General features: G+C 38.6%; 2 protein-coding genes across 9 annotated transcripts in view; one reads left to right on the top strand and one right to left on the bottom strand.

Moving 5' to 3' along the window:
* LOC125467078 (sorcin-like) overlaps positions 1-10,484 on the top strand; it is a 46,546-nt gene extending 36,062 nt beyond the window's left edge. The window contains exons 6-8 of the mRNA XM_048562504.2: positions 1,580-1,693; positions 5,371-5,429; positions 6,785-10,484. Coding sequence (XP_048418461.1) covers positions 1,580-1,693; positions 5,371-5,429; positions 6,785-6,811 — 200 coding nt within the window. The 3' untranslated portion in view covers positions 6,812-10,484. The remainder of the gene's footprint in view (positions 1-1,579; positions 1,694-5,370; positions 5,430-6,784) is intronic.
* Positions 6,545-19,110, bottom strand: part of dus3l (dihydrouridine synthase 3-like (S. cerevisiae)) — a 33,965-nt gene continuing 21,399 nt past the window's right edge. For 7 of the 8 annotated variants that reach the window (XM_048562424.2, XM_048562453.2, XM_048562482.2 and 4 more), the window contains exons 10-14: positions 17,975-18,071; positions 16,421-16,523; positions 10,915-11,103; positions 10,682-10,810; positions 6,545-10,363 (exon numbers count right to left, since the gene is read on the bottom strand). In XM_048562424.2, the coding sequence (XP_048418381.1) occupies positions 10,291-10,363; positions 10,682-10,810; positions 10,915-11,103; positions 16,421-16,523; positions 17,975-18,071 (591 nt within the window). In that variant the 3' untranslated portion in view covers positions 6,545-10,290. The remainder of the gene's footprint in view (positions 10,364-10,681; positions 10,811-10,914; positions 11,104-16,420; positions 16,524-17,974; positions 18,072-19,110) is intronic. The other variant, XM_059638503.1, reaches the window with a different exon arrangement.

Below are 19,110 nucleotides of genomic sequence, written 5' to 3'. Positions count from 1 at the left end.
ACCTATCCCCTCCCTACCTCCCCACCTACACTCTCTCCACCTATCTTCTTTACTCTCCATCTTTGGTCCGCCTCCCCCTCTCTCCCTATTTATTCCAGTTCCATCTCCCCATCCCCCTCTCTGATGAAGGGTCTAGGCCCGAAACGTCAGCTTTTGTGCTCCTGAGATGCTGCTTGGCCTGCTGTGTTCATCCAGCCTCACACTCCATACTTCAGATGACTTTTGAAATTCAGCATGTTCACAATTAATTCATAACCATCTATACAGGAATTAATAATTGCTTCAGTTTTATAGTCTGCTTCCCGAACAGGAGGGAAGAAAATCTGAAGTGTAGTGACCCTCACTACCAAATGATGTACAATTGTAAATGTGATTTACTATTACAGGCAAGAGTATTCTCTTTAAAGGCATGGATTTTAAGTATTAAGCAATAAGGAAAACATTGATCTTGCTTTATTTAGAAATCAGAGCACTAAAACAATGTAAAATGGAAATTTTCAAAAAAGGAACTTTTAAAATTGAGAATATTAAACTAAATTCATAGAGTCAGAAATTAAATGGCTGTTTGCTACTGCTGTATATTGGAGACCTGTACAAGACCTTGGATAACCTGAACAGTGTTCTGGAGCTATCAGAATAACAGTTCGCTCCACGTTACTATCAGTAGACACAGATCTTAAGTTGATGTTTACTTCATATATTTTATACTTTATTGGTGTCATTTTTTCCTTATTTAGATTGATGGGTCAATGAGGGAAAGAAAGGTATTGCTTGAAATACTTTTCTCTGTTCTAATACAGATGCTTTGCATCCACAGGCAGGATTGCAAATAATTAGGCTTTTAGTATGGTACGAATGTAATACATTTTAGTTTTGCTTTTTAAAAAAAAAACACACAGGAAATGCCCAGGTAAGACTATCTGTCTGGCAATATTGTGTGTATTGAGCAGAAAGCACCTCAGATCACAATCCTAAAAGTACAGCTGTTTTAAAATAATCAATGAATTGTGAAGTACTAGTACTTATAAAGTCTGTCCTAAATAGGCATTACATGACATGTTTTCAGAATTTGTGTTTAAATCTTGTCTCCCCACAAGAATTCCCGTCTCCAAAAAAAAATTATCCAATTATTTTGTAACTGGAGTGTTCAGCCAAAAAGGGGGACAATGGCCTAGTGGTATTGATCCAGAAATCCCAGTAACGATTTGGGGGACCTGGGTTTGAATACCACCATGGAAGATGGTGGAATTTAGATTCAATTTAAAAATCTGCAATTAACTGTGTAATGACTGTGAAACTGGTTTCAATTGTCTGGGGGGGAAAAAAAAAACGATTTCATTTCCTAATTGCCTTCAAGGAAAGAAATCTGCCAGCTGTACCTGGTTTGACGTACATGTGATTCCAGATACACAGCAATGTGGTTGACTCTTAACTGCTCTCTGGGCAGTTAGGGTTGGCACTAAATGCCTAACCAGAGATGCCCGTATCCATTGAATGAGTACGAAATAATTTTATTTTTCCAGAGATGTATAAAGATTATAAATGGTCTGAAATGTTTTCTATTCATTTCATTGACTAGGGTACAGATTGTCTCCTCAAAGTTTGAATGGAATTGTAAAGCGATATAGCACCCATGGGAAGATCTCCTTTGATGATTATGTAGCTTGTTGTGTGAGACTCCGTGCTCTGACAGGTATGAATTTCTCTGGGAATGTGGTATGTTGTACAGCACACTGTGAACACAATATGTTGGAGATAACAATAGGAAAATGTTGAAAATACACTAGTTGGTCTGGTAACGTTTGTAAACTACTTGGGGTGAGGACTTTTTATTTTACAGATGTTGCAAGGATTCTTGAATATTACATTCAATTCATTTTGATTGCCAGCATCGGCAGTACTTACGTTGTCAATGTCATATATGGTTCAGACAAAATATTTCCAAGCTCTTTTTTTGTTTGTTTTACATGTCATCAAGACTTACAGATTATCCCAAAAGACACAGAGAGCGAGAGAGACATTCTAACCTAACATCTGTAACTTTCAGATGGTTTTAAAAATTCTCGTTATTGTTGGCAATAGCAAATATTCTATTGCGAAGGGAGGTGATGGCCTAGTGGTATATCATTGGACTGTTAATTCAGAGACCCAGATAATGTTCTGGGGACCCAGGTTTGAATCCCGCCAAGGCTGATGGTGGAATTTGAATTCCATAAATATCTGAAATTGAGAATCTAATGATGATCGTGAGTCCATTGCTGATTTTTCAGGAAAAACCCGTCTGGTTCACCAATGTCCTTTTAGGGAAGGAAACTGCTATCCTTACCTGATCTGGCCTACATGTGACTCCAGACCCATAGCAATGTAATTGACTCTTAACTGCCCTCTGGGCAATTAGGGATGGGCAATAAATGCTTCCTAGCCTGTGACACCGTCATCCTGTGAATGAATATAGGATTTGCAGGACAACTAAATATAGAATATAATTTGCTCTTAAAAGATTTAATTTGCAAAGATAAAACACTAAAGCAAAGCATAAAAATGCAAACTAGCACGTATTCTTCTAAGATGACTTTTTATTTGATCATGTTCATGTTAGTAATTTGGAAATGAGATACGAACATCTTTGGCAAGGCTGCAATTTAATATCATCCTAACTGACCTTGAGATGCTGGAATCAGTGATGTAATTCCATCTGCAAGTGCAACTGGAGGAAGAGTTCAATGATATTGACTCAGCAATAGTGAAGGAACAGAAGTAGAGTTCTAAGTCAAAGGGTGTTGGCATTGAAGTCAGAGATAGCAAGGACTGCAGATGCCGGAATCTGAGACAACACAGTGTGGAGCTGGAGGAACACGGGTCAGCCAGCAACAGAGGAGCAGGAAAGTTGACATTTCGGGTCAGGACCATCCTTGAGAGAAAATCTTCTGAAAAAGGGTCCCGACCCAAAACGTCAACTTTCCTGCTACTCTGATGTTGCCTGACCTGCTGTGTTCCATACTGCATTGTCTTTGGCTTGGAGGTAATGTTCCCAAACATCTGTTGCCCTTCTATATGGTAATAGTTTTGAGTCCCTAAGATGTTGTCAAAGGGGCTTTGGTGAGTTGCTACAATGCATCTTGTATCTGATACATATTGCTGCCACTGGTGTATAGACTAAGAAACAAGGTACGTGGCAGTCAAGCCAGTGGCTTTGTCCTGGATGGTGTCAAGATTGAGTGTTGCTTGATCTATGCTCATCCAGGTAAATGGACAACATTCCATTACACTCTGAACATTTGTCTTGTTGGTGGATAGGTTTTGTGGAGTTAGGAGACTAGGTACAAGTGAAGGCTTCCAATCTGCCCTTGTCAATATCTTATTTATTTGGCAGGTTTAATTAACTTTCTGCTGAAATTTGTTGGTGACTAGGCATTTAGCAATGGAAATAATGTTGAGCATCAAGTTTGTCAGCATCTCTTTTATTGGAAAAAGTTGCCACCTAGCACTTGTGTTGTATAAATGTTATGTAGAACTTATTGGCCCAAATCTGAATGTTCCTGCCTGTGAGCTAAGACTACTTTAGTTTTTGAGGGGTTTGTGAATGACATTAACACTATGCTGTCACCAGGAAACATCCCAAATTTTGGTCTTATGTCATTTAGTCAGACAAAAGCTGAGTATTCTGAAAGTAGATCCATTCTGTTGACTGAGATAATGGGAACTGCAGATGCTGGAGAATCTAAGATAACAAAGTGTGGAGCTGGATGAACACAGCAGGCCAAGCAGCATCTCAAGAGCACAAAAGCTGACGTTTCGGGCCTAGACCTGAAATGTCAGCTTTTGTGCTCCTGATATGCTGCTTGGCCTGCTGTGTTCATCCAGCCCACACTTTGTTACCTCCATTCTGTTGACTGTACATCTTTTGCAAATTGTCTTGAAGAGTGCAAGTGGAAAGTGAAGCAACAGTTTATACTAAGAAGAGAGTGCTGAATTTAGCAAGTGGACTCCGTTTGAAAGAGGCAATGCTATGGATGCATGCACCAGTTTGAATGTTCTGACTACGCAGACACATTGTGTCTGTTTCAGTTCAAAGAGGGTACCATTCACTCCCTAGTTCATTTCTCAGAGCAATGCCTTGACTAACCAGTCAACCTACCTGATTAAATTTAAACAAAACTTGGAAGTTATTCTCTCCTCTCCTCTTGAATTCAGCTGTTTAGTGCACATACGGTGAGATCTGTAGCTGAATGGTCCTGACCGGTCTGGTTTATGGGGAATTATTTACACAGTCTGAAATTAAGACTCTTGTTGCCATAAATCAAAGCAGATAATGCTATGCCATGCCCTCCTTGTGCCTCAATGTTTGCACATTAGCCGCAACATACAAAAAAAAAATGGTTCTAAAGTGCAAAATAAGTTTGTAACTTAACTGAGTTTTACTAAGATCAACTCATTCTTCTAACGTCTAGTGAACGCAAGCCAAGCCGATTCTCTCCTGCCATCTTGGGAATCAGTCTGTTGAACCTGTTCTTGTGCTTGAATTAAAGTTTCTGCTGTTTAGATAATTATATTTGTCATCTTTTTAGGTTTGAGGTGCCTTCATGGTTTCCTGACTTCTGAAACAAAGCTGCCTTCTCGAAACCATGTGACAACCATAGTTATTTGAAATAGTAGACAAAGATATCTTAATACGAATTTGTATGTTTTAAGTGTATGTGATAAGGTTTTTGTGGGAGTTCTTTCTGAATTTGAAGCATCTTCTACCTGTGTATAACATTACTTGGCTATTCGTTCGCATAGTACTTTCATGGCGTTCCGAACAGTTCTTAAGGGGAGGTGGACTGTTAATTATGGGGACCTGGGTTTGAATCGTACCATGGAAGATGGTAGAATTTGAATCAGTAAATCTGGAATAATGGATTTAATGACGACCGTGAAACTATTGTCAGGAAAAAATCCATCTGGTTCACTAATATCTTTTAGGGAAAGAAACTGTTGTTTACTTGGTCTGGACCTACGTATAATTCCAGATCCACAGCAATGTGGTTGACACCTAACTGTCCTCTGGGCAATTAGGGATGGGCAATAAACACTGGCCTGGCCAGTGACATCTACATGCTGTGAATAAATGCTATTTATGTTGTTTGTGTTCTTAATAATGCATCATTGGGTGACAAAATAAAATCCTTTTGGTCTATACAAAAATATGGGCATTGGGTAGGATGGATAGGACATAAAACACAATTTTGAGAGAGTGCTGTTTAAATTTGGAAACTCCTATTCTAGACTAAGCAGTCATACACTAGCACATACATAGCTAAATTACACACATCGTAAATCATGAATTTTTGATACTGATCATGTGTGTTCTGGTTTGTTTCCCACCAGAGGCCTTCAGAAGACGAGATGCTTCCCAACAAGGGGTTGTTAATTTTGCATATGATGATGTGAGTGCAAAAATTTGTGTTTTATATTTAGAGAATTAGATAGCAGTCAGGTGTTGAAAGTAATGTAATTGGGGGGGACTTGTGTTTGACTTGAATGTTATTTTCAGCTGGTTAAGGATTCTGCGATGTTTCTTCGGGATTCAAACACAATTAATAAAGGGAGTATCAATAGTAAAGATCTAATGTGTAATTATTTTCATTTATTTAATGTGTAATTATGATCATTTTCTGATGACTGTTTCTATGGAAAATAGCTTTCTTTTTAATTGCCATGAGTCATCATTTAAATTTCTATACCTAGTTGCTAAACATTGGAAAGCAAGCAGGCTGTAGCTTAATAGTTGTGCTGTCGAACATATTTTCACTTATGGCAACCATAATCTTATCAGGCACCTTTTTCCCGTCTTCTCTATCCTGTCAAGGAATAAGAACCTTTATCTTCAGATTCTGCAGGTTATCTATTCTATATCTGACCCCTTCTCTATTTCATTCAGTCAGTTGCTACTTCTTAAATATCCTCTCCATTTAAAAACTGCTGAATAGTTGTTCATAACACAACTAGTTCATGACTGGCATTTAGAGGCTGGCACCCCTACCCAGGAAGGTATTTTGTGAGATCAACCACATGTTGTAGTTGATTATTGCTCCTGAAATGTTCTAATAGGTCAGTGAGTTCTTAGGATAAACAATAACTGGCTTTGATTGAGTCTCCCACAAGTTGTGAACGAATCCTTGCTTAATGCACAAATGAGATAAAAGATGTTTCCTAAATTATTTAACAGAATATTTAATGGACAATGTTGAAATGATACCCTGCTTGAAAACATTGAGACATTCATGGTAAAACTAATATCTTAGATTTGCCATTTCACCAACTTCATTCTCCTGTTGGAGTATCATAGTGTAATTCTGCACTCGGTGGTTTTGAGTAAATTCCAACCTTCAGAGATACCAATTCATGAGTCTTTCACAATCACTTGTTTAAAACTTACTCTGTGAAAAGAGTATATGAGGAACAAATGCAAAGCCAAAGTTGAATCCTTTAGCTGCTAAACTATCTGATCTCCATCTCTGCAAGTGGAGTAATGCAATTAGCGTAATGCAATTAGCCATGATACTGGTTCTAGCTTGCTCATCTGATACTACTGCTGGGCACATTGCACAAAACTGGCCGTTGCTCTAATTATCCCATGATTGCACAGACTACCACCATTCACTGTCAAAGCTCATGAGTCATTGAGTAAGGTCCTGGAAAGCATCACAACAAGAGTCAACTGTAAAAGGAAAGATTTATTGTTGTTTAATTTTGTTTGATTTGTAATTGAAAGTTAAACATTTTGCAATTTCTTTTTCAGTTCATCATGTGCACCATGACTATTTAACTGAACCGGATTGAAAAGAAAACTGTAGTTTCCAAAAGAACTTAACCTCTTTGAGTGCCCAATCTAATAACCAGCTGCAAAGTTATGCAATGTTATACGATATGTATGTAAAGAGAAGTGCATGATCTGGAATGAGAGTTTTGGCTGATTATATAATGCTGCACTAAACTGCTGTTAAATCAGTTAATTTTTTTAAAATAATGATGGATATTGATTTTTGTACTGACTTCTGCCAAATAATGCTTGGTTTGATATTGAATTTTTTGCAAGCTTATGAGTACAAAAGATGTAGCTTCCCTAATGATGGTATTGATTTCTAATACATACATAGTACAAACCCAAATGTTGCATGTTTGGTCTGTAATAATTGAAGTATGCATGTCATTAGAATGTATCGTAGAACAAAAACCATCCTCCTTTTGCAGATGACACTTACATCAATGTTCTTCCTAATTTATGCATAAGTATGTGGACATGTTGGATATCTTTTACACTGCATCTATAATGCCTTTCACCAGGTACTTATTTGACTGTTGGTTATCTGGCATTGGGTCTGAAGATTTTAGGTTTAAGCACCCCCTCTTCCAAAATAGCGAGTGAGATTAAAGTTTCAGCCTAATTGTAGTGCCAAGGAATGGCTGTACTGTCAGTTATGATTTTAAATTGAGATATTTGAGCTAAAGATTGAATTGTGCCAAAAAGTCAGTTTTTGTTGCAGAAAGAATCACATGAAATAGATCTCAACTCTAATAAAAACTGAAAGAACTGTGGCTGCTATAAATTAGAAACAGAAACAGAAATTGCCGGAAAACTTCAGGCCTGGCAGCATCTGTGGAGAGAAATCAAAGTTAACGTTTCGGGTCACGTAACCCTTCCTTAGAACTCAGATCTTAACTCAAGTTTGTCACTTGTGTGATTCTTAGTCAGGGAGGGGAGTCTGTAGTGCCCATAATATGATATTAAGCAAACAAAAAACCAGCTGACGTAAAAGCTTTTCAACTTAACTATCCTAAGTCAAAAGTTGATTTTTGTATCTCCCATACTTCAGAGGATGTAAAAACAGTGCAAAGTCCATTTTTAAAAAAAAACAATTGCTACTACTACATGACACAGGCTTCCTCGGCGTGGTCCCGCAGCCTTGAGGAAATCACCCATGTTAATAAGTAGACCTCAAGAGAAAATTGAACTGCAGCCTCCAAACATCACTTAATATCAGGGTTGGTTTGTAATCTGCAGCTCCCCAATTTTGAGAATGTCCAGTGGCAGGAATGGTCTGCCAGTGTACTACTGCTACTTCAGGTGCTTTGTGGTCCTCCCAAGTGGATTCAGCAATTTAGTGACAATGAGAATAAAACTGGTAACTTTCTTCTTTCTCCATTTTAAGAGTTTAAAATTCAGTAGTTTGGTGAAAAGATTAATAAGGTAGCTCACTGGGCGACTTAATTACCTGAAGCCTGAACAGGGCCTCAAATAAGGTGTTAATTACCATTGAAGCTTAACTGGTCTCATCATGTTGTGTAATCATCATCATTATGTGAAAGAGGATAGACGTTCAATATCTAATTTTTAAATCTCAGTTTAAAAACTGAGCATGCAAAAGATGCCTCATTACATTCCAGCACAGTCTGCAACCTTCTGGCCTTGCATATCCACAGTCTACCATTCCCATCAACGAGGAGTGCAGGTGGATACAGCAGGAACAGCAGCAAAAGTAAGTAGCAACCTGGTGAAGCTACGCCACAGAACTAGTTGCATGCAAAACAGCAAGTGACAGACAGCGCTAAGATTCCACAACCAGTAGATCAGATCTTAAGTTCTGCAGTAATGCCACATTCCACTGAAATGTAACAAACAATTTAGGCAATTTGTACGTTCTCATCCTCATTCTAATGATTGGGATTACATCAGTGAAAACAATAAGGCTGAAGGATTTGCAATAATCCTCATTAGTACTGAATGGATGATTCATCTCAAACTCCTCCAGCAGCCAAGAGGGGCACAGATGCCAGTCTTCAGCCAATTCTATTCATATGAGACAAACAGCTGAAGGCACTAGCTACAGCAAAGGCAGTTGATTATAACTATCAGATGACAGAAGAATTTAAAGATTAGTCAACTTTCACATAGCATTGTCTTAACATTACTTAAAGCATGGATACAAAAAACAGAAGTTGCTGGAAAAGCTGAGCAGGTCTGGCAGCATCTGTGAAGAAAAAAATCAGTAATGTTTCAGGTCTGATGACCCTTCCTCAGAACTACAATTTGATTCAGTATGGAATCACAAGCTTCTATGATGTAATAGGTGTAAAGAATGAAAACAAAATTCTACAGTAACTATTCTATATTCCAGAACTGATTCTGCAGTCACTTCTGCAGAAGCAGAAATAAATATCTAGAGAAAATCTAAGAAATGAATGCCTGGGAAAGAAAGCAAATCATTAATTGTCAAATTCCACCATTCTTCAATGAAGTCCTAAAGCATTTGTGAAAGAGTAAATATGGACAGAAGAAGAATGCTGTTGAATCACTCCTACTCACAAACCAGAAGATTTCTCCATAAACAAGTTAAGGTGGGTTTCCTACCCACTTTACTGAAGGAAACAAATAGTGCATTTGGATTATCAACATTGGTGATACACAGAGATCATCCCTCTGTGTTTGAACAAGAATTTAACTCTTCAAAGTTTTCAGATGATACCACTGACACCAGCAAAATGAATGAAGAAAGAGTGTCTGCAAACTCATCATTGATATGCTCAGCTCATGCAGAAAGACACCTAACAAAGATGCTCCCTGGTATAAGAACTTATGGACATTTAGAATGGTTCCATTATGAATTACCAGTACCCCTCTATCCCTCCTTCTGGGATGTTCTCACCAGCAAAGATGACTCCAGCTCCCCTGAACAAAGTTCTCCGGCAATGGAAATGAACATTAAAGGCAACAGTAACAACTGTATTTCAGTTCCTCCAATTTTAACAATTTCTACACCATACAAGTGCAGCAGCATTGTTCAAACAAAAGCACAGAAGCCAACTTCATCTCCATTCCTCATAAATGATTACAAATGTGTGAATTTTGAGCCACCCCTGACACCATACTGGAAGCAAGAAATCTTCATCCCACGTCCACTCAAAGAAGCAAAATATAAAATTCAATGGATTGTTCAGTACAAAAAGATGATAAAATAGCCATAAATACCTAGTAATCTATGAGCAGAATTCTGGAAAACAACATGGAAACAAAGCAATATCAATATTTATTAAAAATTTCCAAGAAAAATTTCAAGGGTACATAGATTGGCCTGTTGTACAATGTGTTAGACCTGATACATTGTAAGTAGTTGCCCATCCCCTCTGATCTGCAGTTGATGCATTTTATTTTCATTCATTTATAAATAATCACAAAGTGAATTCAATACTGAAGTTGTCAGGTGAAAAAGTCAGGTTTCTTGCAGCTTCTGCTGTTGGGCATCGTTTTCACTTGTAGGAATTTGCTTTATGTTTAGGCAGGAAACTGAAATTAGGAGGAACTGGTCCCAACAGCATTTCACTAAAATCAAGGTAAAATTCACAAGTCTTAGAATAAGTGATTATGCACAAGTTTTTGTACTTTTTAAAAACACAAGTTCAACTTTCCTTTATTAAACTGTAGTCCTGTAAAAATCAAGAAACATTATAGTGCCTCATTTTTTCAAATGGAAGCTTGCTGTTGAGACAGCTAGTTTTAAAAAATTTGGCTAAGCAATGTATTAGTTTACTTGACTTAAGCATTTATATTCGGATCCAGGCAAAGACTTTACACGTCAAGTCATTTTCAAAGAAAAATAACTGATCAAGTCTTTAACATTGAAACAGCATCTGAGCTTACCTTATTTTAATCCAATCGGATACATTTTGGCTAGCCATCAGAGTTTCCAAATAATCTCTACCTAAATAATAAGGAGGCCTTTCATTGATTTTCTGAGGTATATGTTCTAGGAGACCTATCGGAATATACCTGGGACGAAAGTAAAGGAGGAAAAATAACTGTTGGTCTATTTGTTAATGACTTCAATTGAAGTATGCTGGGCAATTCTTCAACACCAGTCTGCAAACCTTTACCTGCATAAGAATGATAGCCACTCCAGGAGAAACTTTCTGCTCTTCTCTACTCCCTGCGTATCAGATCCCCAGTGCTCTAGCCCATAATTTCTAAAATCCTGCAGAATTTCAAATCTCTCTCTCGAGGAAATATCCCAGTGTCGTTGTTCTTTTATCTCAGTAAATATCCAAGGTTTAATCAGTGCCCCTCTGTAATTCAAAGTTAAATGACAAATGTAAATTTATAGCATTTGCTTCTTTGCATTTTATGAAGTCACTTCTGCAACAGCAAAGAAATCTCAGATATTTTAATCTTCATTCCAACAGTTTAAGGCTGTATACTTAGTTTTCTAGATGAGATTAGACCAAAATTCAATGTCAAAACTGATGTTAGTCAAAAAATCAACTTTATTTATAATCTATGTTAGATAATACCAAGCTTTGTGTGTAAAAATGATATTGTTCAAAGTTTGATCAATTTACCAAATTAAAATTCAGCCCAAAATACTGGATTTGGGGTTGAATTTTGACAGGTTGGAAATAATGGATGTCAGAATAGTAAACTTCTGAATAAATAAGTGAGACTTTCAGAGATCATACGACAACTCCAGGGTCTTCAGTAAGTTTAAGTGCTCAGGAACAGTGAATGGATACAAATCTGGTTTCGTATCATTTGCAACCGTCTACAATGATGTCTACAACTACTTTACTGGAATGTATTCTGTGCTCTAAATTGAAATCAATAAATTGAAAAAAATCCTCATTCATGGATTTTTCATTGAAAAATTGTTCTATTCCCTAACAGCTGGTGAGACTGGCTCCTTGTTTAGCACTGCTGCCTCACAGTGCCAGGTACCTGAATTTGATTCCACCTCTCGTGACTGTCTGTGTGGAGTTTGCCCATTCTCCCTGTGTCTGTGTACTTCCTATTGAGTGCTCTGGTTTCCTCCCACAGTCCAAAGATGTGTAGGTTATGGCTAAGTAAATTGCCCATAGTATCCAGGGATGTATACTTTAGGTGGATTTCCCAGGGAAAATGAAGGTTTATGGGGATAGGGTAGGGGTATGATTCTGGGTGGGATCCCCTTTGAAGAACCTGTCCATGCCAATGAGTTTTCCTCAACTGAACTAATCCAATTTGGCCCATATCCCTCTAAACATTTCCTATCCACGAAGGTGTCTAAATGTTGTAATTGTGCTCATTCTACCACTTCCCCGACAACTCATTCCACAAATACACCACCCTCTGTGTGAAAACTTTGTCCCTCAGGTCCCTTTTAAATTTTATGCCCTCTCATCCTTAAACCTATGCCTTGTAGTTTTGGACTCCCCTACGCTGGGGAAAATACCTTGGCTATTCACTTTATCTATGTCCCTCATGTTTTTATAAGCCTCTACTAGATCACCCTCAGCCTCCGATACCCCCGAGGGGGGGGGGGGGGGGGGGGGAGTTTTAGCCTATCGAGCTTCTTATAACTCAAATCCTCCAGTCTTGGTAACATCCTTGTAAATGTTTTTTGCATCCTTTCCAGTTTAATAACATCCTTCCTCCAGTAGGGCAACTAGAATTGTGTGCAGTACTCCAAATGCTGCCTCAGTAATGTTTCGTACAGCTGTAACATGATGTCCCAAGCCCTGTACTCAATGCTGTGACAAGCATGCCAAAAGTCGTCTTCACCACCCTATCAACCAATGACGCCACTTTCAAAGAACTACATACTTGCAATCCTAGGTCCCTCTGTTTGTCAAGGCTCCCCAAGACCCAACCATTTGTCTTAGCAAAATGCAACATCTCACACTTCTCTAAACTCCATCTGCCCTTCCTTGGCCCACTGGCAACAGTTAATCAAAATCCGATTGTAGTCTTAGAGAACATTCTTTCCTGTCCACTGTACCACCAATTCCACAAACTTACTAACAGCGCCCCCCATATTCTCATCCAAATCGTTTACGTAAATGTCAAGTAACAGTGGACTTGCCACTGCCTCCTACCATTCAAACCAATTTAGTCTTCAATTGGGTTGCTCTCCCTGGATCTCGTGTAATCTAACTTTACAAACCAGTCTACCACGCAGAACCTTGTCAAAAACCTTGCTTAAGTCCACGTAGATAATATCTACCACTCCGTCTTCATCTATCTTCTTGGTCACCTCTTCAAAAAACTCAATCAAGTTTGTGAGACACACAATTTTCCAAGCACAAAGTAACGCTGACTACCCCTAATCAGTCCCTCCCTTTACAGATACTTAGAGAATCTGCCTGTCAGAATCCCCTCCAAACACTTATCACCACAGGCATCACGCTCACCGGTCTGTGGTTCCCTGGCTTTTCCTTACCATATTTGTTAAATAATGGCACTAAATTAGCAACCCTCCAGTCTTCTGGCTGAAGATGACAGAAATATCTCTGCTAGGGAGCCCACAATTTCTTCCTTAGCTTCCCACAATGACCTGGGATACACCTGATCAGGTCCTGGGATTTATTTACCTTTATGCAGTTTAAGACTCCCAGCACCACCTCTTCTGTAATTTGAATGCTTTTCAAGACATCACTTTTATTTCCCTGAGTTTCCTAGCTTCTATGTCTTTCTCCACAGTAAATACTGACAAAAAAATATTTGTTTAGGATCCTACCCATCTCCTGTGGTTCCACACTTAAATGGCCTCAATCTCTAAGGTGCTGTCTTCTCTCCCTAAATTACTTTTTGTCCTTAATATAATTGTGGATTCTCCTTCGCCTTATCTGCCAACATTATCTCACGTCCCCTTTCTGCCCTTTTGATTTCCCTCTTGGTTGTACACGTCCCTATGCTCCTCAAGGGCTTCACTTGATCTCACCTGTCCTACACCTTTGATTTGATTGATTTATTGTCAAGAATATCCTAATACAGTGAAAAGCTTTGTTTATAAGCAGTACAGATAGATCAGAGGGTAGAAAAAAAAGGATAGAGGCATACAATTTGCAGCACAAGTCCTGTGCAATAAGCAAGATCAGCATTATTTGAAGTTAGAGAGTCAACTCATCAGTTTGATAATGGCAATGGTAATGGGAAGCAGCTTTCTTGAACCTACTGGTGCATGCATTAAAGTTTCTGTATCTTCTTGATGGAAGAGGTTGTAGGAGAGCACTGCCTGGCTGTGAAGGATATTTGATAATGTTGGCACCCTTTCATGGCAAAGGGCTGCGTAAATGGAGTCCATGAATGGAAGGTTGGCTTCCGTGATGGTCTGGGCTGTGCATACAGCCTTATAATTTCTTATAGTCATGGGCAGAGCAACTGCCGTACCAGGTGGTTACTCCCCTTGATAGTATGTTTTCAATGGTGCAGTGGTAAAAGTTGGTGAGGGACCTTGTGGACATGCCAAATTTCTCAAGCTGCCTGAAGAAGCAGTGTTGCTGTGCCTTCCTCCCATGCATCTAAATGTCGTCACTCCCAGGAACTTGATACTGTCCACCCTCTCAACATTAGCTCCATTGACGCGGACGGGAGCATGTTTTCCTTCTTTCTTTCCAATTATCAGTCCTTTAGTTTTGACACTGAGAGAAAGAGAGAGCTCGAGCGTGTGTTTGTTCTCATTGCACCACATCACCAAGCTCTCTAGCTCCTTTCTGTGTTTTGACCCGTCGTTGTTTGATATCTGTCCTACTATGGTGGTGTCGTCAGCAAATGTCTAGATGGCGTTCGTTCAGAATGTGGCACAGTCATGGGGTGTACATGGAGTACAGTAGGGGACTGAGAATGCATCCTTGGGGGGCTCCAGTATTGAGTTTTATTGTGGAGAAGATGCAGTGTTTGTCTACGCTGTTTGCAGTCTGTGGGTCAGAAAGCTGAGGAACCAACTGCAGAGGGCAGAGCTGAGACCTAATGTCTCAGTTTTGAGATCAGTCTGGTGGGGATAATGGTGTTCAAGACAGACCTGTAGTCAAGACAAGGAATCTGACATAGATGTCCTTGTTGTCCTGACATATACCTCTTCCTTTTTCTTGGCCAGAGCCTCAATATCGATAGACATCCAGTGTTCCCTACTCTTACCAGCTTTGCCCTTCACTCTAACAGGAACATACTTACCTTGAAATCTCATTATCTTGTTTTTGAAAGGCTCCCACTTGCCAGACATTCCTTTACCTACTAACAGCCTCCCCTAGTCAACTTTCGCAAGTTCTTGTCTTGTACTGCCAAAATTGGCCTTGCCCTAATTTAGAACTTTAACTAGTGGACCAGACCTAATCTTCTCTGTAACTATCTTAAAACTAACAGAATTGTGGTCACTGGTCGAACACTAAACACTGTCTTATTTCCCAAGAGGAGACCAAGTTTTGCCCCTTAAAGTGTATTCCGAAGTTCTTCCAATCTGGCAGGAAGCAGTTTGGTAAATAGAAATCAGTTCCAAAGTCACTAGGGAGAATACCGTTCAGCAACAGATTCCAGCAAGTCAATGAGGCTATCACGACGAGAACTACACAAACCAGAAAAAATAATTACCTAACTAATATTAACTGATTGGTCTTTTTCCTAGAGTATGGAAGTCCAAAACTAGAGGACATAGGTTTAAAGTGACAAGGGAAAGATTTAAGAGACCTGAGGGTGATGAATGTATGCAACAAGCTGCTAGACAAGGTGGCGGAGCCTGGTACAATTACAATATTTGAAAGGCATCTGGATGGCTACATGAATAGGAAGGATTTAGAGGAATATGGACCAAATGCCTGCTAATGGGACTAGATCAGTCTAAGATATCTGGTCACCATGAATGAGTTGTGCCAAAGGGTCTATGTCTGTGCTGTATAACTATGACTCTAGCTGACTGGGCAGTACAACATTTGGATCTAAGTTAGCATCAGCTTTAGCTCATGTTCTCAAATGCCATCAAAACTTTTGTCAGGCTTACAAATTCACGTCTGGGAACAACTCCTGATACTTCAAAAGATGATGATCACCGTAAAATAGATATTCTTTTGGATTTCTATAAAATCACATATCCAAAGTACAATAATTGTCCTATCAGTTATGAGACAAAAAGAAGCTATTTAGCATACTGCCCAGCCTCTGGTATCAATTCTTGGGCACCCAATACTGCCAGTTTGGGGAAGACAGGTATCTTTATTTGGGATGATTTTGATGGGAAAGACATTCCTCTAATTTCAGAAATGCATTAAAGTAATTTAAGCCAAACTGCACAAGGCTTCCTTACAGCTCTTAACATAGTTAATCATATGGCCATATGAATTGAGTAGGAGGCTGTCTAAGATTAGCTGAAAGTTTTCTTATAATTTTAGCAGTTTTTCTTGTCAGTATGAGCTGTTCAAAAGTTTTCAAAAATATTCCCAATGTAAATGAACAATATCATATAGCATGGAACTTCATGTGTGATTGATTCCAAGCACACCAAATAAATAAGCATTGCTTCTGTTATGCATACAGTCGGCACAACTGATGTTAGAATGGCATTTCAGAAAGTGAGGGAATGTTAAAGAGTGAAGGGCTTCTCAGCTTTCGTTGAAGTTCTAATGCAGAACAGCAACCTACCGTATTACTCTATAGATTACACACCTTGCAATCATAATTCCAGAAACACTAGTTGTTGCCTTAGCTCTGTTAGCATCTTCAAATGATAGTATATCACCATTCCCTGTAGAAGATTAATATTTTTGTTACATACTGGGCACAAATGATCTATAAACAAATAACAAACTTTTAATTCAAATGCATTGGCAAAGTGCTAAAGTAGCTGCTATAGCCAATTACAACCATTACCACTACATGTAAAGAGCTTAATTTTACAATCAGGGGTTTATAAACATAAATGCTTTCTTTCCCCCTTCGCACAGTCAAAGCTCCACATAGATTTTCTCTTGATGCTGGGTCGGTATCTTAAACAGTGGAATATATACACTGCTTCATTAGTATTTTGTTCAGTTGTTAAAATGGTTGAGCAGACAGCTGCAGATCTGAAGGCAAAATACCTGTAAGATCAGGTACTGTACTAAGGCATACCATCATAGCCATGATGATGTGGTCATGATTATCTGTGTAAGGCTATTTGAGAAACTGAAAATTGAATCTATCATAGAGGAATCAAACATTAATCATCCTAGTTAAAGTCTTCATAAATGTGGAAAACATCACAAGGACCAGATTTGGATTACTTGAGACATTTTTGAAAGTATACAGTATTTTTCATGTGTGATTGATTCCAAGCACACCAAATAAATACACCAAACAATCTTGTGCTTTTGGCTGCAAACACACTAGTTCACTCAACTTGAACAGTAAAATAATCTGTAGAAAATGTCAGCTTTTATTCCATAGCATATGAGAGCTTTACAGCTATTCATTTGAGCTACTGGTATGATGATACAGGGATGTTCTGATGTGATTACTGATTCACATTCATACCAGAGTGACATATTGTAAGCCCAAACACAGTCCCTTGAAACTACATTAAAAGTAGGCAAGTAACTTGTTTGATTTTTCTTCAATGTCAGAAGTTATCTTGTGGCACACAGGACATGTCCAAATAGCTCTCTTGCATATTTAGAACTCCAAAGCATGCATGGTAGAACGACATGAGGTGTGGTGTAAAGGGAGGGGACCTGCAGGAAGAGGCCTCTGCTCTACACAAACCCATCACTAGGTAGCCCACAGAGAGGAAGTCAATGGGAAAGCTTTACCAAAATAGGTATTGATAAAACAGTTGGAGATGAGCAAGGCTGATTGTCCAAATTTACTGCAACAGTCACAAGTAAAGAAAATGTAAGATGTGCTTTGTATACCCTTTTAGTATTTTGAAGCCAGGTACCCATTGTACAGTTAGTGAAGTAAGGACATGGTAATGACATTTACTGAGTGTCATCTCAAGTCTGCTTATCAAATCATGTACTCCTGTCCAGGGCTAGATGACTACAAAGACTATACCTCCCTATATGAGATGTTCTTCCTCTCAATCATGTAGTTATGCAACTTCTCAAGTGAAAAAGAAGTGTCACTCTAGATTGCTCTTATATTTGTCACCCCAACAACAACTGCAATCTTTCTGCAGCTACTGTATAAACTGGTCCATTAAAAATAATTAGAACTTACCAAAGAGTGGCATTGGATTAGCCAGTTGAGCGCAGTGATCAATGTAGTCCCAATCTGATAATTTAGTGTAACGCTGCTCTCTGGATCTGCCATGGAGCTAAAGAAAAATGAACTGGAGATGTTACAATAAGGAATTCCACAATCATATTTGATTCACCAGGGTACACACACACTTTAGTGAAATGGTATTAAAAGAATCCAAATGCTGCGAAAACTTCAAAAGTCCACATATTGACAAAGTTTGGGGGAAACTGTTTGAGATACCAACCAGGGATTGAGCTGACGCTGTGCTTGTGTTAAAGTTAACAAATATTAGTCAACTGCATGTCATAACCCTTGCCCGTTTTCAGTAGCTATCCAATTTAGCAACCAGTATTTCAGCTTGAGAGCACAAAAGGCTGCATCATTGTAGATGAACCCACAATAATGATTTACTTCTCTTCGCTAATCCTATCCTACTCTGTTATTCATGTAACAATATTTTATTCATTTCATTTGTTCAAAATTAGGGAACATAGCACCCCAATACAGTCCTTCAATTCATTTACTGTTTACATTGAATCAAATGTTGCCTAATAATTACAGTGTATCATAAAGCAAAAGTTATTAAGTTTAACTTACTTTAAATACTGATTACATAGTTTTTCAAATAAGGAACTCAAAACTAATGAGAGCTATTTTCTGGTTGTAATTTTTAAACTGCCATTCACTGAATACAAATTACATAACAAATGCAATATAATAAAATGTGAGGCTGGATGAACACAGCAGGCCCAGCAGCATCTCAGGAGCACAAAAGCTGACGTTTCGGGCCTAAACGTCAGCTTTTGTGCTCCTGAGGTGCTGCTGGGCCTGCTGTGTTCATCCAGCCTCACATTTTATTATCTTGGATTCTCCAGCATCTGCAGTTCCCGTTATCACAAATGCAATATAGATGGTTTACTACAGTATACACCTGGGTGAATTTGTATTAGGTCATCACAACAGTTTACTAATCTGTGTTTTACTCAAACATATGTAATGTAGTTGGAAGTATGTGTTATTTGACTTGGTGTCTTTTTATGTAATAGATGGAAATGGTTACATCCGTTGCATTATGAGGAACCAAACAGTTAAAGCATAGAAGTTGTCTTGCT

The sequence above is a fragment of the Stegostoma tigrinum genome, chromosome 2 (genome assembly GCF_030684315.1).
Source record: "Stegostoma tigrinum isolate sSteTig4 chromosome 2, sSteTig4.hap1, whole genome shotgun sequence".
Classification (NCBI taxonomy): domain Eukaryota; kingdom Metazoa; phylum Chordata; class Chondrichthyes; order Orectolobiformes; family Stegostomatidae; genus Stegostoma; species Stegostoma tigrinum.
This window is presented reverse-complemented; position numbering and strand designations above follow the sequence as displayed.